The sequence below is a fragment of the Lissotriton vulgaris genome, chromosome 6, assembly GCF_964263255.1.
Source record: "Lissotriton vulgaris chromosome 6, aLisVul1.2, whole genome shotgun sequence".
NCBI lineage: Eukaryota > Metazoa > Chordata > Amphibia > Caudata > Salamandridae > Lissotriton > Lissotriton vulgaris.
In genome coordinates this window covers 891,954,074-891,977,379 of record NC_141694.1, presented here as the reverse complement: position 1 = coordinate 891,977,379, position 23,306 = coordinate 891,954,074, and the positions used below count along the sequence as shown (strand labels likewise).

Here is a 23,306-nt window from a genome sequence, read left to right as displayed (position 1 = left end):
TCCGTGAGACCGCAGAGCCTAGCGTCGCCCACTCACCTAGTCGAGGTGACGGTCATCCGGTACCCTCCTGGTACCCTCTGACTACTGGCTAGTAGTTACGAACTTGGTCCCCTCTGCTTTCAGGTGTCATCCATCTCTGATCCAGGCTTGGATCTCTACGAACTATCTCCACTGGTCGCCGGCCAGCAACTCCTTCCTTCCGGCTCCTGGTTCGTCAGCGAGGACTCCCGACATCTGTAAAGACTTATGCAGCCGCAGCCCCTGGGCTAGGTAACTTCGGCATTTCGGTGCCCGCATAGCCTCATTATCTAAGGGTCCAGAGTCACTGTCGCTTCCGACTTACCTTATCGGGTTCGCCCGAGAACACTAAACTTTCCGTGCCCTCGGGCATTTGTGTAGATTGTGCACTTGAAGTATTTTCCTAAGAGTTTTGTTGTGTGCTTAGTACCCTGTCCTCACAAAGAGTACAGGGCTGTTGTGATTCTAATAAATACACTGTTATTTTCATAACACTTGTGTGGTGTCCTTTCACTTGGTGTTCAAGGGGTAAATGTGATGGTATAACAGCTGGCTTAACACGCCCTCTAGAGTTTAGCCCGAAGACTGCTCGTATCCACGCTACTAGGATAGCTGGTCTAAGGTTGACTTACAACCAATCACCATAAGGGTCGTTTGGTCTGATGCATAGTGATCACTAGAATAGTGAGCACTACATATCAGGCCAACTTCTCACAGCATCCATGCCAGGAACCTCAGAATCAACATGGATAGAAAACTGGACATGACCGCACAAGTCAATGCTGTCACTGCATCCTGTATCCACACCCTACAGCTGCTGTGGAATATCTTCAAATAGCTCCCAAGCAACACCAATAAAAGTGTCACCTCCACCTTAGACACCAGCAAGTTGTACTAGAGGAGCACCCTCTACCTCAGGATCACCAAGCAACTCGCGAGCACCTCGGCTCATCCTCAAACTCACACACAGAACTCATATCACACCAATCTTCAGTGAGCTCCACTGGCTTCTGACACAAGCATGCTCACTTCAAACGCCACACACAGACATTCAAAGCTCCACCTACTTGATAAGTCACAACTCTTTCCACCAGTCACCTACATACCTCTAATCTGCAGGGCTCACACACATCTCACTCATACAAAGAACCATATCAGCAAGACAGGCATTCTCTTACATCTCTCTGAAAGCGTGGAACGACCTCCCACTCCATATAAGAGTCTCCACCTCTCTTCCTGAATTCCACAAAAAGTAGAAGACCTGGCTTTTCAGCTAATATGGCTAGGCACTCACACCTTCACAGGAGATAGTGTCCTTTACAACTACACATCACAAAACATAACTACTAATATCCTTGGCATAATCTCTAACGGATAGAAAACTTTGTGAAAATCTTGCAGTCAAATTGATGACAGGGAGAAGAAGTCAAAATGTTAGAAAACATCTAATACTCCATGATACAGTATCAGAGCTTTGAATGCCAAAAAGTGTTATACAGCTACATCATGACCCATTAAAAATAATTTTACAAATAAAAATGTCACTATTTTGTTACAAAAGCATTTAAAAAATAAATACTTACAATAGTTGCAGCAGCAGTTGACAAGCACTCAATGAAATCTTTTGCAAACTTGCACTACAGAGAGAGGGCAGAAGAGACGATGTAGCAAAGAGTGAGTGAACAAATATATTTCAACCTATGAAATGTAGAAAACTATGTACATCGGTCTTTTCTTACCAAGCAGTTAAATGCTGATGTGTTTGCTGAACCAGCAAATCGAAAACCCAATGCCAAACATGCTCCAGCAATAATGTAGATATGAGCTTGTCTAGGTAAGAAAAAAAAGTAAATCAATGTCATTCATTATAATTTTTATTACAAAATACAAGCACAGCAGACTTTGTGACCTGTAAAAAGAAAATATTACTTGTAAGTACAGCTGTCCGGCCTTGCCATCTTTTACAGGTTCACAGGCTTGAATTATTCTCCATCAGCAGGACGAGAATCCATGGTCTAATGCAACTTAGCACAAAACCTACGTAATTTACTGTAGCGTAATTACCAAAAAAACACAAAAACTGATGGGTAATTATGCAAAGTGCATCTCACACTCCAGAAATTACCCAAAGGGACAATTCAGGTACAAATTCAACTCGGAAATTGAATTTTGCGTTAATTTCCTGTTGCTTGCGTTCAAAACACAGTCGCTCTCATTCAAATTTGTAGTTTTGCATGCTAACATTCCCCGAATGATCCGCTGGGGTAAAACTACCTGAAAAGTATGTTGACTGCCCACATTAAAGCAACTGTTGTGTGCGTTAAAAATACTGCTGTTTGCATTAAGCCTTGTTTTTTGCGCTAAAAAATTACCCAAATGATCCACCTGAAATGCTGTTCGGTTAAAAAATTACCCGAACTATTTATCTTGAAATAAAATTTCTCAGCAAAATTGCTTGATATGGCATAATCTTGCCTAAAATGTGTTTTGCGAAATTAACAGAAATTACGTCAACCACACACGCGTAATTCAAATTTTGCAGAGGCCTCCTCAGTACAGTATGAAACTGAGAGGCTTTCAGATCTTCTACCGCTGGAATAAACCAGAGCAAAGCTTTTAAGCGAATCAGTAGTGGAAGTTAACGGACAGCATTTAGTAAGGGGAAGAGGTTGCATGCGAATCTATGAATCATACTAACACTGGAGAACTGCACTTACAGGTTGCTATATCTTCCACAGCAATATATCTTTCACAGAATCACATACATGAATTAAGAGTCAACCAGCACCAGAATAAAGCAGAAGGCAGGAATTTGGCTAACCTATAAATGAAAGGTATTTTGATCAACGCCTTTTCCATTAGGATTAGGCCTGGATATCCACACTGTAGAACTTTGGGAAAGCAAGACATGTTTTCCAGGCTAACGCTTTGCAGATGCCTCAAAGTGACAGCAGCAAAGGGCAGCATCATTACTGACATTCATCTGAAAGAACTTGTTCTCAGTGCATTAGAAAGGTCTTCCTCTGGTGCATAGATAAACCTATGAAAGCCACAGTCAAGTGATAATGTCTATCCCCTTTGATAATGTTTCAAATAACTAAATGCAGATCTGCTGTTTCCCTCCCAGTAGAGGTTTAGACAACCTGTGATATCTAAAGAATAAAGAAACCACTTAGCTGATGATTTCAGATTCAGAAACAAAGTGGGGGACATCAAAACAAAAATTGATTTCAGTTGCTTCCGAAAGAGAAAAATCGCCGTTAGTTGGTTTCTGTTTTAAGGCTCTTAATCCCTAGCTTTAAGTGGCAAGGTAGAATATGATGCGGTTTCACTGATGGGGGTTACGGCTCTTTTCCATGTGTGAAAAAAGAAAGCACCCACTTAAAAGTATAGGTTATAAATTTGGATTTTGCTTTGACAACACTTACATGGTATTGCTAGGGATCCAAAGTTCTCAGGAGCCAATCATTCAGCTATAAGGAAGGCTTGCTGTGGTGAAGAATATGGCCACATTCTTTCTTCAGGAAGGGAGGATGTGCCTTGAAATTGATTGGTGCCATTGCTGATAACCTTTAGAGATCTACATACGAGTCCAGCCTTGCCATGCTGGAACCATGATGTTAAGCATGCAGCTTTCTTTCATCACCATAATATGTGGCGTGGAGAGCAGCAGGGGGTGGGGAAAGACATAGCAAACTTTCATGGATGTGGCTTTGGAAATTCTCCTTTGCATTCCACCACCCTCTTCTCTGTGTTTCATTTAGAAATCGTCTGAGATGCAAATAGGACAAATGGAGACCCATCGTTTAACAAGATCAGTCAGTTGCAGGTTGTTCAACTCCATCTCATGACAGGATGTTCCATCCCTACTAAGGAATTCTCTCTCATAAGAGTCAAATACTAAGCTGATGTATATGAAACAATGTTACAACACTCACCACATTATCCGGAGTGCCCGGGGCATGGCGTGGCCTCCCCAATCAGAAGGAGAGAAAGCAGAACGGCGGTTAGCCACCAAAGCAGGGACCTTGAACAACAGCAGACCGGCATCAGGGGAGAGTACGCGGAGCACTATGGCCCCCAGCACACACCAGTGGCTCTGAGGAGCAGGGAGTTGGGCTGCCGAGGCCATGGGTGGCCTGCCCGCAGAGAAAACCTCGGCGGGAACAGGAGTTCCTTGAGCATGGAGGCAGCCTCCCCAATTGGTAGATGAGTGAAGCAAAGCGGCAGCTGGCTGGCACAGTGGGGCCACCTAACAAAAGCGAGCTGACTTCGGAGGCACAGTGCCAGGAGGCAATGGCCTAGACACCAGCTGAGTCTGGACAGAACCTTCCTCATTTTCTATCCCCCACATGAAAACATTTCGACATGGTTCACCCATAGGCACTTAGGCAGGATTTTTATTTTGAGGAACAAAATGCTTTATTTTTTTGAGAAATGTGATGTTGCTAGTCTGTTGTAAATCAGAAGCGATTAGGTTAAGCATTAGCAGAAGACATGCTTCGTTTGACCATTATTGTAACAAAAGTGCCGACTCCATTTTGTATTTGTAGCGGCCATTTTGTATGACATACATTGCCATGTGCTCGTCATGTGCTTTGTCCTACCTTCTTGTTAACTGCGCCTGAAGTCTGCCCGGCAACAGGCTAGTTTTAGTAATCCCCGCTTCCAGCATGTCCAGACATGCGCAGTAGGGTCAATGACCGTTACTAATTGGTTCCAGATAGGAATGTGTTTACCAGTTACCAAAGATTGTTAACTCCGACCATCTGTCGATTGTGCCTTCCAATATGTCCTTGTATGGTCATGAAACTGCTCTTGCCTTCTGTACCGCCTTCTTTTGAGCCCCCTCATTGTGTATAAAAGGGGCCATGTGCTTTAGTTCGGTGTGCTACTCGATACAATACTGAAGGGTATTGTGTGGATTGTAGTACCACCTTTAAAGGTTTAATAAACTTTGCTTTTGTATTTTCCAGTTTAATTGCCAACTTCTTCCTAAGGTCTGAGGACTCTGTGCAGAGAAGGGCGAACCCCTTGCACTAAGTAAGCCTAGCTGAGGTTTGCTTACAACAAGTCTATTCATGAAAGTTTTGATTAAAATGATCATTCCTTAAGGAAACACATGGCCATATGTGACTTAAACAGGAATGGATAATCCAACAGACAGAGGAAAGCAAGCAAGGAGGCTAAATAACCTTTTACAGTGCCAATAGCACAACCCCTCATAGCCAAGGAAAGCGAAAACCACAACACATAACTTGGCCTGCAAGGGATCCACTTCATTGTCCTTACATCATGCAACAAAGTTGCCCCATCTGCCGGAATAGACCATCTTAGTGAAGGAGCAACCACAGAGGACGTCTATCACCTGCGGTGACAGCTGAAAGGAGCTCAGATTTCCCCACTCAATTTCCAAGCAGGTATACAAGGTCTCAGAGACTGGGGTGCAGAGAAGGTCCGGCCTGCATGACAGGCAGGCGGAATGCGGAGAAGCGCAGGATCTCTACATATCACACATTTTATGCCAATCTGGGACAATGAGAATGACTGGCCCTGTCTTGGTAAATCTTCCTTAGAACCCATGGAATCAAGGGTATAGTCCTCCTCTCCTCTTTTTTAGAGAACAGGAAACAAAGTCTGAGTTGGGATGGCTTACAATCGGACAGTTCCAACCTGCTCTGTGGTGTACCGCAAGGATCAGCTCTGTCCCAGACGTTGTTTAATGTCTATGTGAAGCCACTGGCAATACTTGTCAGGAAACATTGCTTCACATTTGTGTCGTATGCAGACAACTCACAACTGGTGATTTCCTTGTCGGACAGACCTGAGCCAACAGCTGCCAGCTTCCATTCCTGTCTAAAGGACATCATGAATTGGATGAGTTTAAGCTTTTTGAAAATTAATACAGAAAAGACAGAAGTGATTGAGTTTGGTAACGGAACACCAATATGGAACAATTCTTGGTGGCCGTTCGGAGGCTGGGTAATGTCCTCACCCTGTTAGGAAGGTGAGGAACCTTGGGGTCATTTTCGGCGATAAACTTAATATGTCGGCACAGGTCAACAGTTTAACATCTGCTAGTTTTTTCCTGTTAAAGACCCTGCGTAAAAAAAATCAGTTTATTCTCCTCAGGCTACAGAAAAGGGTAATGGTTGCTCTTTTTCTGTTCAAATTGGACTATTGCACTGCGATGCTTCTGGGTATTGATAAACACCAGATCAGTAAACTTGAATCATTGCAGAATGCTGCAGTACGACTAATCATAAAGCTCACTAAGGGTCATCCTACGTCCCTGGGAAGAAGGGCATTACACTGGCTCCCTGTCCAGCAGAGAATTGAATTTAAGGCGGTCTGTCTGGTGCACAAAGCACAATACGGTGGGGGTTCAGATGACTGTCAGGAAATGTTCAGGCTCTATACCCCCTCACGAAATCTACGGTCAGCCAGTCTTGGCCTGATATGTACCCCAAAGTTTCAACGGGCCAGATGGGGTGGCAGGTCTTTGTCTACCCGTGCAGCACAACTGTGGAACAAACTGCCTGTGGCATTGAGTTTGCAGCCTAACCTTCTATCTTTTAGGAAAGCCTTGAAATCCCGGCTGTTTACTTCTGAGTAGATCTAGCTCAGTCACGGCCCTGTGTACACACATCAGCGCCAAGACGCCTTGGCATTCGAGCGCTTAATAAGTTCTATTTCATCATATATCATCATCATTGTGCGAAACGTAAAGTGTGGCTGAAAGTTCCACTTCAAATGAAATGTGTCCACCAAGCCTCCCCTCAACAGTTACCGGAGGCCGCAAACCTGCAGGCATTGAACATTTTCTGAGGAAGTGAACAAGTCCTCCTGAGGATTGGCGAACTGGGTAAGAATGTTCCAAACTATTTCCGGCAGAAGATGCCATTCATGATCGGCAAGAAGACGCCGGCTCAGACTGTCATCTCTGACATTCATAGACCCCGCTAGGTGATTGGCAGTGAGGCAGATCCCTTGGTGGTGTGCCAAAGACCACAGCATCAAAGCTTCCAGACAAAAGAGGTGAGACCCTACTCCCCCTTGCTTGTTGACATACCACCTTGCCATTGTGGTCACGATCTGGGCAGACTGACTGACAATGGGAGGGGGGAGAGTAGGGGGGGGAGCCTTGAAGCCAGTCGAATCGCCCACAATTCTAGCAGGTTGATGTGATGCATCTGCTTCTCCGGAGATTAGAGGCCTCTGATTGCCAGAGCCTCCAGATGAGCACCCCACCTCCGGGTGGGTGCATCTGTCATTACCAGAGCCATGGCTGGCGGAGGAGTGAGGGCCATCCCGTACTTCAGGTTTACCTTGTTTCTCCACCAAGCCACTTTTGCTGCAGCGCTGGGGAACATCACAATGGAATCCGCCACATCTCCCCGTATTGTAGCCAATGCCTGTGGAGGCACCACCTCAGGGCCCTCATGTACCAGTGTGGGTGCATGACTATGAGCATGCAGGAGTCAAGCAGCTCTAGGTATCGCAGGACAAACCGGACTGGAATTCTTACGCCTGGTTGGAAGAAGGGAGTCATTTCTAGGATGTGAACCCTCTGTGAAGGTGGGAAGGCGAGCAGAAGGTTGGACCCTATCCTACCCTATCAACTGGATTTGTAGCGAGGGCCATAGGTGAGTTTTGGGATAGTTGATCGCAAAACCTAGGTCGAACAGCAGAGATGCTGTTGACTGCAGAAGACACTACACCAACTCCAGTAAACTGGTTTTGAGGAGCCAGTCGTTTTCAGGTATGACAATATGGGGATGCCTGACTGTCTGAGGTGTGCTGCGACCACCTTCATGTAGAATGGAAGCTCGGATGTCAGGCCATAGGGTAGTACTGCAAATTGGTAGAGCACAAAGCCCACCATAAACCACAAGTACTTCCAATGAGTCTGCAAGATAGGAATGTGGAAGTATGCATCCTGCAGGTCTAGGGCAGTAGTCTCTAGCCTTTTCTGTAATAACAGCTATTTATATTCAATGACATGCATCCTGAGCTGCTAATTTTAATAGAGTTACAATAGCAACCACATCAGACAAGATTACATTAATGGCCACCATATGCAAAATTACAGCAGTGATCACCTTAGTTCATCAGGAACAACTGCTCGCAGTAATGTAAAAAGTATTTCTCAATGTGATTGTCTATACATAAGTGATGTATAACAAGAAATGAAACAAGGCTGTCACTAGATTTAAAGATTTGGGCCTAATTGCAGCAAAGCGCCTCATCACTAAAAGATGGAAGCATAAAGATCCTACAGCAATAACTAGCTGGGAGAAAACCCTAGCAGTGTGGGAGCAAGCTGAAAGCACCACATTGCATAGAGAAGAAACTGCCGGACTGCGTAAGTATAGTTGCACAGTCCTGGGATGCAATCCTAAGCACCCTCGTACATCCAGATGGTGAAGGGGAAGCTATGTCTCAGAAGCGGCCAGCGGCGATGAAGCAGCTGCCACCTGATAGATGACCAAGTATGACATCTGTCAACCTAGCCCAACATACTCACTCTAGCACGTCTCCTCCACTGTTAACTCACACAGCATTCAGGTAGAGCTATTGATATAATTCTGCATTCACCTTCTTGGCAGCACACTAAGCAAACCATTGAGCTGAGCGCACTCAGTTATTTATACGCGCACAACAACCCAACCACAGTCTCTATTAGATGGCAGTCTCCCCACCCCCTTTTTATTAGTAAAATGTTTTCTTTTTGTTATTTTCTTAGGCATTTATTATTCTTTTGTTGTTGTTATCAGTTCATGATTTTTATAAAGATGTATATCTGTAGGATTGAGAATCCCCAATAGTACACTGTCAAGCAAACAGTTTATCTTGTGCTTGCTTCGCTTCTTCCCAGACATCATCGAAGGAAACGGGGAGCGATGAGACTGTTTACATTTACATCATTCGTCCCTTACTTGAGCCATGCATAATTTGGTCTCACGCTCCTTAATGGCCTTGGAATTAAGAACACGACTTAGTGTTTGTGATCGGAGCCTAAACACAACAAAACGATGGCATGGAGATCTGTAATGGATGTTTAACTCTTCACAGTCCCTGCAAAGCTTAAACCTGGTCTTTTTTTAGCAATATGGATCCGCATCGAAGGTATGGAAAAAAGGGAACTGAAGTTGGTCCGCCAGGATGGGCCATATATTGGCTTGGTGGCATCATATGATGTCCATTTCTGTGCCTACTGAATCCAGCGCCCTCTACTACCTCCAAGTGTTGAAGTTCCAGATTCAGTTTGACGCCTGGGGCTGTTCTATAGGCAAGAAATCTGCAGATGGAAATATGCATCAGAATTACATTTATATCTTTAATACTCCAGTATTATACATAGTAAGCTTTCCCCGTCTGACAAAAGGAAATAATTCAAACCATGTGAATCCACAAAAGATTCATTGTTAGAGAAAGATTTCATAGCTAAATAAAACACTATGCTGCCAAAATTGTGTAACTATGTCAGTGTTGTTCCATCTTAGACAACAATGATTCAGCACGGATTGAAAGTAAAAATCATTAAAATGCAATAGAATTTGGTGATTGAGTGCACTATATTCACAAACACTTTTTAACAATATTTCCTGATTATGTATTTTCCAATAAGTAGTACAAAATGTCAGACATTTCACATGCAGGCAAAAAGTGTGACAGTTCAGTTTGGACATTCACATTTAAAAACACATCATGATGAACCCTCCTCCCCTCCAAAGAGCACTCCGAATAAGGTACAGAATGCTGCCAAAACTTTAAGCTGCTAACCATTCTGTGGTATCAACCCTCCACTAAACAAATATAAGAGTAGGAGCTAATCGCAAAGAATGCCCAAACAAGACTCCAACTATTCCCTAGTAAATGAACAAGTTCAACGTTCATCAGGGAGGTCAGGACCCTCTGTATAACCAATCAGAAGGTAGTTTACACATGACAATCGCTTAATAGACATTTTGATGCAGATGAGAAGGACGTACTGTACGAAAGATGAGGAGCTTTTTTGCTGCCAATGAGTAGCTAAGGCAAGTTTCCCATCACTCAAATAATTCCACATTGAGAATGTACCTAGCTCTGTTTGACGCTTTAAGAATGGAGAGTGCAAGTCTTAAATTACAAAAGCCATGTCCACGGGCTTGGCGTGACCTAGGAAATCCTTCAATGCAGGTAAGACTTTCACCCAGTAATGTTTACTCTGGGTTCAGTCCCAGCATATGTGACAATACTTACATAAGAGTCAAACCCTCCTTCAGCACTTGGAACTAGTGTTAGGGTCTTCACTGCCATGAATACTGCAAGAGCTCCCTTTTAAGTCACAGCATAGGTGTTTCCACGTTTCATCCGCTATTCCCTTCCTAATGTATTGTCTGATTTAACCCCAAGACTAAACGGGTGTCTGGGATTGCGTCCTCCGAAATTTTATAGAAGTAAGATATTGTACCCCTTCAGCCTGCAGATGTGGCTGTACATTTTTAAAAGGAGTACTATCTTTTACAGTTGCCTCCCTCATCTCAGGGTGCTTTTTGTAGTTTAAATTGAGTGTAACAATCTCACTCCCTCGTCCAGTTCATATCTTCAAATGCAATCTTCAGATGTTTTAATCGTGCACATGTTAAGTATTTCAACAATCCTGATGCAATACCCTGGTCTTCATTCACCAAAATGCCTCTGGATTAACAGTGGGGAAAAAAAGAGTATTGAAAGCAAATGAGGATGTAGGGTCGATGTAATGTGGTCAAGCCCCAGTCTCCAATTTACAGAATCCCAGATCATTAGGGATGCTTTGGTAAGCATCAGAAGGTCGATTTTAGGGCAAAGCGGGAGCAAAAAGCCAATAAGACCGGTCTCTGTTCCAGTCCAGGCTGGGGCTCCTGTCACAGCAGAAGGACAGAAAATGAGAGAAAACAAAAATAAGATGGGTAGAATGCTTGAATTAATCTCAGCAACTGTGAATTGCTCAGGGACACATTCGGTTGATTTTTTTTGTTCACCATACTACTGGAGACAGGACCCAGCCATAAGCAAATTAGCCTTTGAACTGCTCCAATAGAGTCAGTCAAGCTCGAACTGTCAGCAAGGTCCTCTACATAAGCAACCCCATACAGATGTAGGTCTTGTTAGGCCTGGCTGTAGGAAGCTGCCTTTTTATGTAGTGTACCAAATGTAGGGGTGCACCGTGTACATTGTCTAGATGACACTTATTGGTTTACAGGGGCTTATTTTAATAATTCCAAGTGCTCTTCTAGTGGTAGTGAGGACGAGCAGCTTAGGCTTATCAGAGGGGAGTGTTGAGCATGTGTTGGACACCGTCAATAAATGAGACACACAATCAAAAACAAAATCAGGGACCAATTTAGAAAAATAGCACAGATTTTTACATAATATGAGGCACCAAGAACTTCGGGATCATTTAAGTATTTTAGCGGCTATAGATTTTTTACAGGTAAAACAGCAGAAAATCACAGCTGTCCAGTTTGCAGCATGAGCCTCGAACGCAGTCATTTTATCCTTTGGGAGGAAAAGACATGCACTGCATAGATATATTTGCAAATGGTTGTAGAAGGTATCATTTATGGTTTAAGGTGTTTAGGGCACAGGTTCCAAGAAACCACCAACAGTTCGGTCACACTGTCCTAGGGTGTCCTGGTGCAGAGGTGCTGGGCACATGGGTAGCCTAGCGTGCAATGCGGAAAAGTTTAAAGGGATCTGTCAAAACAACAGAGTCTGCAAGCGGGACTTGGGGACAAGTCAGGCACAGCTCAATGTGGGGTTCCGCACATGGGGACTCCTGGGACAAGGGGATGCAGGCAGAAGTCATGTACTCCGGCTGTGGGGCTCGGGAGCAGAGGTGCTGATTGGCTGGCTACTAAGCACTGGAGGTTTTCGCAGTTCATGGGGGTACCTGTAAAGGAGGGAAAAGAAACACAGCAGGGCCACTCTTGGTGTGGAGCTCATCTGTTCTAAAGACGGTCGACATGCAGGGACGTTTTTGTAGTGGTGGTGAACACAAACAAGCCTTAGTGGGTGCAAGTGCCCCGGTAGTCAGGGTTCTGGTGCAGGACAACTCCTGGGCCATCTTGTCTCGAAACTTGGCAGAGAAATGGGGCTGACCTCCTACAGCCTCAGGGACCTCCTCCTGTCAAGCTGATCCTTAGGTGGGCCTGATTACCAATAGCATGGGTCACCATACAGATGCTTTCGGTGCCTGCAGATGCAGGTGGATGGCTCCACCACCCCAAGGGAGATGTTGCCAAGTTGTTGAAGTTGCTGGATGGTCCTCCACAGCTTTGGGAGGATGCACAGTTTCTGGATGAGTCAGGTCGGTGTAATTATCTTGGTTCCAGCAGCAAATCAGGGTTTGGCACCAAGTTGTGGTAAGGTCCTCAGTTCTCGCAGTGACTGCTCTTCTTTGTCTTTCCTTCGGTTCCCAGTAGATGAATCAGAGTTCCTGGAGTCAGGGGGGCACCTGAATACTTAATTTAGGAGCATTAAGGGGCTTGTAAGGTAGCAGCCAATGGGCTACCTTTTCCTGAAGTGACTACACCCCCTATATGACTACTTCCTGGGGAGAGTGGGCATAAACCTGATCCACAGTTCCTAGTTTCACCAAAAACAAGATGGTGACACCCTTTTTTGAGTGTCCATTTCAGGTGGTCCACCTTAGGGGTGTGCCCAACCTGATAGTGCAAAACGCAGACTGACTAGCTAATTTTCCCGCCTGCTCTAGTGCCAAATGGACCAGAGGGCAGGGAATAGTATTCTCCAGGTCTGGAGAAACCCAGGATTGCATCCCAAAGGCGGTCGAGGCTTGGAAGTCTCTGGTCTTGGTATGCTAATTCACTAGCCATCCTGCTGGAGGAGGTGTTATCACCTTCTTCCAGATCAGACATTGTCCCTGACCTCTGAGAGCATTGGCTCTCTCAAGCAGGGGGTCAGAAACTCATCTGTGGTGGAGAGCCCGGTCAGTCTGCACACTAAATGACTGATAGGTTTCAGGGAGCACCTCTTAGGTCCCCTCCTGGTGCATGTCAAAATAAATCCAACGCTGCCATCAGTGTGGATTTATTAAGACGAGGTGTAGGATACCAAACACCATTATTTTCAGTGAAGACATTAAGTAGCTGGGTAACTCACAATGACCAGTGCCCAGTATATGTGCTCAAGATAGCTTCCTGAAAACTTGCAATGTCGTGGCAATGGAACCAGACATCTCAGGGGCATAAGTGCTCATGCAGATATGTCCTCACATATAATTCACCCTGCCTTAGGGCTCTGTAGGGGTGACTTGCATTTAGTATATGCAGTGTGCATGGATATGGCACAAAGGAAGTGTGCCATGTCGAGCTTTCAAAATGGTTTGCATCATTTCATGCAGCCTGCACGGGCAGTCTGCATGTCTTTTGTGTGTGGGTCCCTTAGGGTGGAATAATAAATGCTGCAGCCCTTAGGGACCGTTTTTATTACCCATTCCCTAGATACCAGGGGTACAATTCACCAGGGACTTACAGGGGTGCTAAAGTCCTTGCCAATTTGGTTACAATTGACCATTTTACCTTTTTGAAGGGAAAAGCACTGGCAGTGGGGAGCTGGTTGGCCGGGATCCAGTGCACTTTCAGCCAAACAGCATCAGTACTAGGGCAAAAAGTAGTGGTGACCATGTCAAAAAGAGACACTCTTCAACACTTGCTTTTCAGTCGTGCCTTGATTCCTGTAACATAGTATGCCCGGGACCCAGGACTGGGCACATCTGTTGCTTTTAGGGTATTGCACTGAGGAACACAAAAACATGATCTGTGGAATGCTTTAATTAGTCTTAGCCACAGCTATTTACATGGGCCACATTCCAGTCCATCATTTTTTAGCCCCCTGTCACCTCAAACAGGAACCAGTCAAAAGCAAATAAGCCTTGATGCCGCTCCAATATGAACAGTTTAGTCCAACCTGCCAGGCACCCTCTGAATGGGAAAACAGCTAACCCGAGATGGGTTTCGGTCTAGTAAGGCCATGTTAGTATGGTATAGTTTGGGTCCTGTGGCACAGTGAGCACAGACTCCCATCTAGGCATACCTGCCCAACTCAGGGTGCTGCAGAGAGGAAAACAAAAAAGTGATGGGTGGAATACTTGGATCACACAAGACCCCCAGTCTTCCTCTCTGTTGTGCACTAGCCGCCATCTCCATTGCTGCAGCAGGAGACCAACTGTAAGCAAGACCTTGGTTAGCCGATAATCAAGGATCATATGATTTTCTAAGTGGATAAACATAACCCTAATTCTTCAGCATTCAGGTGATCTAGTAAGTACATGTAGATAACACCTCAGAGTGACAAATCACATGGGAGCGCAGAGATACAATGCACTGTCATGCTGGCACAATAACCACACCCTCTCCACAACTAACCTTTTTGACATACAAGATTACTTGTTACTGAGCATACACAAATCAGTATATTATTTCTAAGAGCAATGAAAATGTTTGGTAAGCTTTATCGTTGATTTATTTACAATAATGTTTTTACAAAGCAGTCAAAACATTATCTTCTTCAAAAACACTCTTTAGCATATTGTCCCAATATTTTGTGGTGAAAATTATATATAAGAAATTGTAATCAAATATTTAAGTGCTGCATGAATGTAAAAAAAACGGAATGCTCGTAAAATGGCATGGTAATGCTCTTCAGGTACCCCAATTAGGTATCCTTATACTTACGCAAGTGTCTCAAGGTTCAGGTCTTCAGATGTTGGCAGTTCTGTGGCATGAAGGGATATGCTGTTCTCTCGAATGATCTATAAATTGAAAGAAAGGCACATGTGCTGAACATTGTAGACTACTTTTCATTTTCACAACAAATTACAGAGTGGCTGTATGACTGCATGCAAGCTACACACCAAGTATTCAGTTCTGTGTTTTCCTTTTAAAAATCACCTATCAGAAACATGTTTGTACAATTGCAGTGAATCAAGACTACAATATCCAAATGCACAGATTTCTTAAACTGAATATTAGGCCTGAAAACTGAACCTTCATTTGACAAGGATTTATTAGTTTGGCTTTATTGACGCTCAGGTGTATTGAGAGGGTCTATTAATCACTGGTCAGGGAAACCTTTCCAGATGTGAAAGCTATTTCTGTAACACTCTTTCTGTTGGATACTCTACCTAATCACAGATTCCTCATCTTATGGATTCTTCCCCAGGCATCAGAATGGAACCAGAAACCTAAAAGACATGCTTCTGGCATTGTGTGGTTCTGAACCAACATTGTTCTGCTCCAGAAGTGACGAGTGGGCTGCATTTTAATGACACCAATAGGTGGTGACAGTCAGTTAGAATTGAAGGCTTATCTGTGCCCTTAGACACACAGCACATCAACAAATTGACTTGACCAGTGAGCAGAACTCTAGTTTGGGAACTTTTGAGATGGAAAAGAGTCCATTCCACAGAATGGGGAGAATCGAAAGCGTATGAGATAGATAGATATCCACCAGAAAGTGTGTCAACGAAGGTAAGTGACTTGTTCGTCTGATGGATAATTCTAAGAGTAAATCCCCACCTTGTGGATATATACCCAGAGCAGTACCTCCTCAGTTGGTGGTCGGTGGAATGCTCAGACCAAAACGTCCTGCAGGACCAAACAGGCAAGATGCCGATCTGACAGACTGAACTGTCATGGCAATAGTGCTTTGTGAAAGAGTGTACTGATGCCCACATAGCAGCCTGATTGATATCCAGGATAAGCACTCAGAGTGCCAGCACACAGGTAGCAGCCTTTGTCTAGAGTGGAATGAGCCCTTAATCCTTCAGAAGGCTGCTTCATATGTGGTTACGGTTGGAGCTTGGGCAGCCTGCAGTAGGGAGAGTTGCGCCAATCAGTATGTGGCACTTAAAAGACCCCGAAACTATGAAAGAGATTATTGCGATTTCAGACTGCTACTTCCAGGATAACTGGTGCACTGTTGAATCTGCGCAGTCCCTGTGGGAAGCGTATAAAACTGTGATACGCGGGGAGGTTCTGTCCTTGGTGGCGGGGAAGAAAAAGAAGCTCCAGGCAGAGGTTGAGAGGGCAGAAGCAGAAGTGGTGAGGTTGGAAGAGAGAGTGGCTGAGACAGCGGCTCCGTTGGACCTGCACCTTTTCAAACTACGGCAGGATGAATATAAGGGCCTAGCCAGAGATAGGGCGATTGCTCAAAATAATGCCACCCAGAGTCGCATATATGAACATGGGGATAAGGCTGGTAAGCTGATTGCGTGGCTTGAGCGTGGGGAGCGGGTGTCGCGACTGGTGCCCGAGATACAGGGGAAGGACAATGTTGTGTTAGAAATAGAGGCCCTCCAGAGGAAACTTCTGTGGGACGGTAGACCCCGTATATCATTTACTAAACTCACTCTCCCCTGGTATGGCGGAGGGATAGGACTGCCAGACCTGCGGAAATATTATTGGGCGTCACAGCTTGCACCCCGTATATCATTTACTAAACTCACTCTCCCCTGGTATGGCGGAGGGATAGGACTGCCAGACCTGCGGAAATATTATTGGGCGCACAGCTTGCGGCGGTGAACCACGTAATATATGGCCCCCCAGGAGATCCAGGGTATGACATGGATCGTGGCTATTCCCCTGGTGACGATTTCACTAGGGCGCTGTACGCCAGGCCTCGGCTGTTTCCCGACAGGTCCCACGGCGCATGTGGTCTATGTGTGGCACGCGGCCAATAGATGTCTTTCTTGGGAACGGAAGCTAACTTTGGCCACCCCCCTATGGAATTCGGAGAGGCTCGGGAGCTTGTGGAAATCTAAGGGATTTGACAGGTGGGACCTCATCGGGATCACACAGATCAAAGACGTGTGGAGCAGGAACACGATACATACATTTGACTCTCTCGAACAGCAACATAGCCTACACGATAGTGAGTATTATCGTTCTCTCCAGATCAGACATGCTCTCCTCACACACATACCCGTAGACTCTGCGCTTCAAGAGGCCTCACCCCTGGAGGACAATGTATTAGATGGATACCTCCCCGAGAGGACTATCTTATTGATGTATAAAAAGCTAATCAATAATATGGAGGACCCGCTGGGGCTTATTAGGACACAGTGGAGTGCGGAAGGCATGGAACTTGACAATGAAGACTGGACGGAGACTGTCTCCTCCCCTAGAGTAATTGCGATCCAGATGAGACTTTGACTGGTGCAGCTAAAGATCTTGCATAGGTCGTACATTACAGGGCCACGTCTGGTACGCATGAGGTGAACGGAGAGAGGGGAGTGCTGCAGGAGATCTGGAGAGCTAGGCACTTTCATGCATATTTTGTGGCACTGCGTGGTAGTACAGAAATATTGGAAGAAGATCCATGAGAAAATGAGTCGTCTTGGGGGTGGGGATACGACCGGAGGCCCGGAGGTGTATACTGAACGTGTGGGAACCCACAGACTTGAACACGTATGGGAAACAATGGGAGACACTGGCGTATATGGTAGCGAAGAGGAATATTGGGCAATTGTGGGGAGCCGGCCAGCCACCTTGGGTTGCCAAATGAGGAGAGGACTTGGGTTGGTGTATGTTCAGGGAGAAGTCAGTGTATGTGACCAGGGGTTGTCCCGTGAAATGGGGAAAGGTATGGGGAGCCTGGAATAGTTATCGAGGAGAGATCTGTGAGCCCCCGGTGAGACGAGCAGTGGTGGATGCGCCGGAATCGCTGTGATCCATACTTTACATATTTATTTATTTTATTTTAGCTGTTTTATAACGCGCTCTGTTACTACCAGAGTATCCTGGCACGAACGGGAAAAACAAGCAGGTGGCCAAAAGGAAACAGAAGAAAATTTAAAAAGTCTAATAAGCAGATCTAAAAAGATGCGTCTTCAGTGCCTTCTTAAAAGGTACAAAATTCTGGATTGATCTCAAGAACAAAGGCAGAGTGTTCCAGGCCGAAGCCGCAAGAACGGCAATTGACTGGCCTCCAAGGCGCACTCGCCGAAAGCGGGGTACACTCAGTAAATTACAATCAGCTGAGCGTAGAGATCGAGTGAGGGTGTAGCGGATGAATCTTTTCTTCAGATAGGAAGGCCCGAGATCATTGACTTCTTTAAATGCTAGTGTTAGGATTTTAAAAGTAATCCTTTGAGTCACCGGCAGCCAATGTAGTTCCTTAAAATGGATTCGCACACTCTCTCTACTGGGCACATTGCACAGAAGTCTCGCCGTCGCTTTTTGGATGATCTGTAATCTGGCGACTAGGAAGGCTGGAGTTCCACTAAGAAGAGAGTTGGCCTAATCGAGCCATGATAGTATTAAAGCCCTCGCGACCGACTCTCTTGCTGACGATGAAAGATATGGAAAGAACTTTCTCATAGCCTTGAGAGATCCGAAGCACACCCCTGTCAGTTTTTTTATGTGTGCCTCAAATCTCAGATCCTCCCCAAACCATACTCCCAAGTTCTTTGCAGGGATGGTAACTGAACTTGGCTGGGGAAAATCCGGAGGCCACAAGAGTTCTCTAAAATTAGGCGGAAATTGGCCATACAACAAAATTTCTGTTTTGTCTTCATTGCATTTCAGCTGTGCCACTGCTAACCAATTAAAAACCGCAGAAAGACCAGAACAAATGACCTCAGTGTTGAGTGCTGTATCAGGCCATGTAAATAAAAGTTGCTTATCATCTGCATACGCTATAATTTTGGCCCCCATTTGTTCAGCTAGCACTATGAGTGGGGTAAGGTACACATTAAAAAGCAAGGGGCTTAATGTAGACCCCTGGGGTACCCCGGTAGTAAAAGGCTTGGCCAAGGAAGAAAAATGCGGGATCCAGACCTGCTGGGACCTGTCGGACAAAAAAGATTTCACCCATTCTAGTGCTGAGCCCAGCACACCAATCTCAGCCAATCGAGTCAGGAGGAGTGAGTGCGGGACAGTGTCAAACGCTGCAGAGAGGTCCAATAAAATTAGAGCCGCTCTGCCGCCACTGTCCAAACACTCCCTAATCGCCTCTGTGATCTCCACCAAAGCTGACTCCGTGCTGTGTGCTGCACGAAAGCCGGACTGGGCAGGGTGGAGAGCCTCCGAAAATTCCACAAAGGCATTCAGCTGACAAAAGGCAAGTTTCTCTCCAATTTTCGCCATGGCTGGAAGCAGGGAAATAGGTCTATAGTTGCCCGGCACCGCAGGATCAGCACCCGTCTTCTTCAACAAGGGAAGAAGCTTTGCCTGTTTCCATTCCTCTGGAACCTTAGATGTTTTAAAGGATAGACCCATTATTTGCGAAACCTCTAATGCCACTGATTCTGCGACTGCAGCCAACACCCGGGCCGGGCATGTATCACCAGGGGCACCGGATCTCAGAGACTTAATCGCAAACAAGGTGTCTTCCACTGAGGGGGGTAAATCTCTCCATAGTGTGGGTAGGCGGTACTATAGATCTAACATTTTCAGCAGTCCTACTCCCACCACTGACCGCTCTAAGACTCTGCTGTATTGTAGCAAAAAAAGAGGAAAGATTCTCACACCACTCAGTAGAAGGTTTCACCGATATTTGTTCTGCACAGGGGGAGAGAAAACTCTTGACAATGGAAAAAATTTTGCGACTGTTATTATTAGCATTCTCAATTCTTCTGGCAAAGTATTCAGATTTAGCCAGTTTAATACTGGCATAGTACTCCCGCTGTGCCGTGCGGTAAGCTACCTTGGCTTGTGGGCAATAGGCCGCCCACCACACTCGCTCCAATTTCTTACAAGCAAGCTTAAGTATGCGTAATTGGGGCGAATACCAGGGTTGCGAGGGGGTCGTCCTATCTCTACCTGATTTGAACCCTTTCGATGAGGCGGAGATCCCTGCTCTCAGCCATCCCTCAAAAGCTTGAAGTGCAAAATCCAATTCCACTCCCAAGATAGGTCTGTTTTGATCAAGCCAGGTAATAAAATTGCCAACATTATTCTTCGGGGGGAACGTATTCCTACAAGACTTGGGCGTATCTTTCATGGCCGGCCAAGTAAATCTAATCAGCCGATGATCAGTCCAGTTTAGAATTTGAGGGGCATCAACCTTCAAAGGAAAGTTTGAACATATAACATCTAGAGTGTGCCCACCCATATGTGTAGGGGAGGAAACCCATTGGGTTAGTGAAGCCAGGTCAAAAGAATCATGTAAAAGCTTGCTTTCCTGAAGTTCAAGATGATCAACATGGATATTCAGGTCACCAAGCAGTAAAAAACGCGAAAACCTCACTGCTCGGGGAACCAGTCTCCAGAAGAGCTTTAAGAAAAGGACCCGAAGGGCCTGGTGGTCGATAAATAAGGGAACCACCCAGTGTAAAATGAGGGGACAAAATCAAAGAGAAATTCACAATCTCACCCTCCGCTATATCATAAGTATTTTCAATATTGAAGACCCATGAATCCCTAAAAATAATGGCTAAACCGCCACCCCTACCGCTGGCTCTGTCTTTCCTCCGTATCTTAAACCCTCTGGGAATGGTCAGCTCAATGTCGGGAGCACATGATCTATTCAGCCATGTTTCTGTGATAAACAACTGGTCCAATGTACCATCTTCCAATAGAGAAAAAATTTCTGCTGTATGTTTACACATTGAGCGAGCATTAATTAAAGCCGCAGAAATAGAGGCTAAACCTAAGGTGGAATCTGATGGAATAGTCTCATTAGAACTGCAAGAAAAACCACAAGCAGAGCAGGAGTTAAGGCTAACTGGATCTATCTTTACACAAGTTGATCCTACCTCAGGCGGCGGGCGGAGCGCCATCAGACTCGTTCGAGTATTGGCTATGTATTCTGTATGAATGACATTGTATTATTGACCAAAGATGTAATTGTTAATTCACCCAATGTCTTTTCTTTTTCTTAGATAATTTTGTTAATCAAAAGATAAACAAAAAAAAAAAGAAGGCTGCTTCATAGCAAGTGTATGGCAGATTTTAATGCAGAGGACTATCTATCTAGAGATTATTCTTTTCTCCACTGTCCTTGAAAAGTCCTTAAAGAGCTCTTCAGCTACCTAATTGTCTTTGGTACGAGAAATTTAAAACAAAAGGCTCCTAGGATTCAAATGATGGAGTTTCTCCTCCTCTTTTGAGGGGTGAGTAGGGGCAAAAAAGGCTGTAAGTGTAATAGCCTATCCAACAGGAAAGTGTGTAACTGCCTTAGGCAGGAATGCTGTTCTTTTTCTCAGAACTAGGGAAAATGATGTCTGAAGCTGATGAACTGGGAGTGCCTGAAGCTTGCTCACATGCTGAACCATTATTGCCAACCCATTAAAAATGGAATTTTCATGTCACTTTAGTCAATATCATACGGCCTATCGAATCGATTTATTTTAAAATTTCACAATCTCTGGGTTGCACAACCTCTGACATAAAAATTAATCCATTTTCCGATCATTCTCTTATCAAACTTAGTACATAAATTGGGGTAAACAAGAGGCCAAGATCCAGGTGGCAGATGGATCGGCTCCTTCTACAGGATCATCAATAGGTGGTAGGTACTACAGAGTGGATGGTTGAATTTTTTAAGATTAATCTGAATACAGCAGATATTTTCTCAGTTTGGGGAGCGTTTAAGGCTGCACTTCGTGGGCGAATGATTGCACTTTCTGTCTCTTTAGTTAAAACAAGAAAAGAGAACATTTTTGAACTCTAGCAGGCCATAGCAGAAGCAACAAAAAACAGATATGTACTGTGTGCGTGCAGGTTTGGGGGATGCTAAAGCAAAGTTAGATAGGGCCAAATTTGAATTAAAAGAGTTTTTTACTTTGGAAGAGATTGCTAGCTCTAGAACCTACTTAGAGCGGGTATATGAGAAGACTCAGATGGTTGGCAAGCTGCTCGCTGGGACTGAAAACCAAACAGGAGGCATCCACTATTGCAGAAATTATAGATTCCAAAACCAGATTGTCTGTAACAGGCAAAGAGGAGATAGCTCAAGTCTTTTTAGATCATTACTCCCAGCTATATGCAACTAGATATAAAGCTGGAGGAAGTCAAATTAGCAACTATTACGACGGAGTTGAGCTTCCTTCTCTTTCGGGGTTCAGGGCGGAGCAGCTCCTGCTAAACATCTCTGAAGAAGAGATTTTAGAGTTTATCAAGTCTATTTCAGGTGCAAAAACCTGCGGTGCTGATGGCTTTCCTATAGAGTTTTTTAAAACTTTCTCCTAAGAGCTGACCCCGTTCTTGGTACATCTTTTTAACAACATCATCCAAGGAGGCTGTGTTCTCTCAAGTTTTAAGGAATCTATATAGGTAAGTTTTGTGAAAAAAGGTAAAAATGGTAAAGATATTAATTCATATAGACCTATTAGTCTTCTTAATGCAGATTTTAAAATATTAATGAAAATCTGGGCACAACGCTTTATGCCTATTGTCCAGGAGCTTATCCACTGTGATCAAACTGGGTTTGTTGCGGGGAGGTACATGTCTACAAATACTCGATTTTTAATTCAAGCACTTGATTATGTAACAAATAATAAAATACCTACTCTTATTATCATGGTCGATGCGTAAAAAGCATTTGACCTTGTTAATTGGGATGTACTTTTTTTGGCTTAGGTAAATTTGGTTTTCCGGCTCAAGTGCTAAACATGTTAAAAAATATCTACCAAGGTGCTCAAGCTCGGGTGATAGTAAATGGAGGTGAAGTAGGGACCGTGGAAATAAATTGCGGTACTAGACAAGGGTGCCCGATGTCCCCTCTTTTGTTTACTTTTTTCATTGAAACCCTTGCTGTAAGAATTTGTGGAAACTCCCTTATCAGAGGTCCATTTGAAGAGATACCAAAAGTAAAATTATTTGCAGACAACATAATCATGTACCTTTCTCTGGAAAAACAGATTGTGGAGGAGGCCCTTTTAGAATTTATCAAACTTGAACAAATAGGAGGCTACAAGATAAACCAAAAGAAAACAGAGGTGTTATTATTTAACTTGAATGGTGACTGTCTACCTACAATTTTAAGAAATCAGGCCCAGAAAGACGAGCCAATCAGATACCTGGGCATTAAAGTCTCACACCATATAGACCAATTATTCAATCTAAACTATATAGCTGGGCAAATTAAAATTAAAACTTTATTAGAGAATTGGTCCCTCTTGCCCTTGACTCTGATTGGGCGTGTTGCTCTCCTAAAAATGTCAATTCTTCCTTTATTAATATTTTTGTTTGTCAATGTACCCTTAAAAGTTAATGCAAAATATTTTAAGGAAATTGACACTATGCTTAGGGAATTTGTTTGGAACAAAAAGGCAGCTAGGGTCAAATTGCCTACAC

The 23,306-nt window shown here is 44.4% G+C and overlaps 1 protein-coding gene across 1 annotated transcript in view; it reads right to left on the bottom strand.

Annotated features, from left to right (window-relative positions):
- Positions 1–23,306, bottom strand: part of ANAPC1 (anaphase promoting complex subunit 1) — a 763,513-nt gene that overhangs the window by 224,976 nt on the left and 515,231 nt on the right. The window contains exons 34-36 of the mRNA XM_086926883.1: positions 14,742–14,818; positions 1,758–1,848; positions 1,602–1,655 (exon numbers count right to left, since the gene is read on the bottom strand). Of these exons, the coding sequence (XP_086783009.1) occupies positions 1,602–1,655; positions 1,758–1,848; positions 14,742–14,818 (222 nt within the window). The remainder of the gene's footprint in view (positions 1–1,601; positions 1,656–1,757; positions 1,849–14,741; positions 14,819–23,306) is intronic.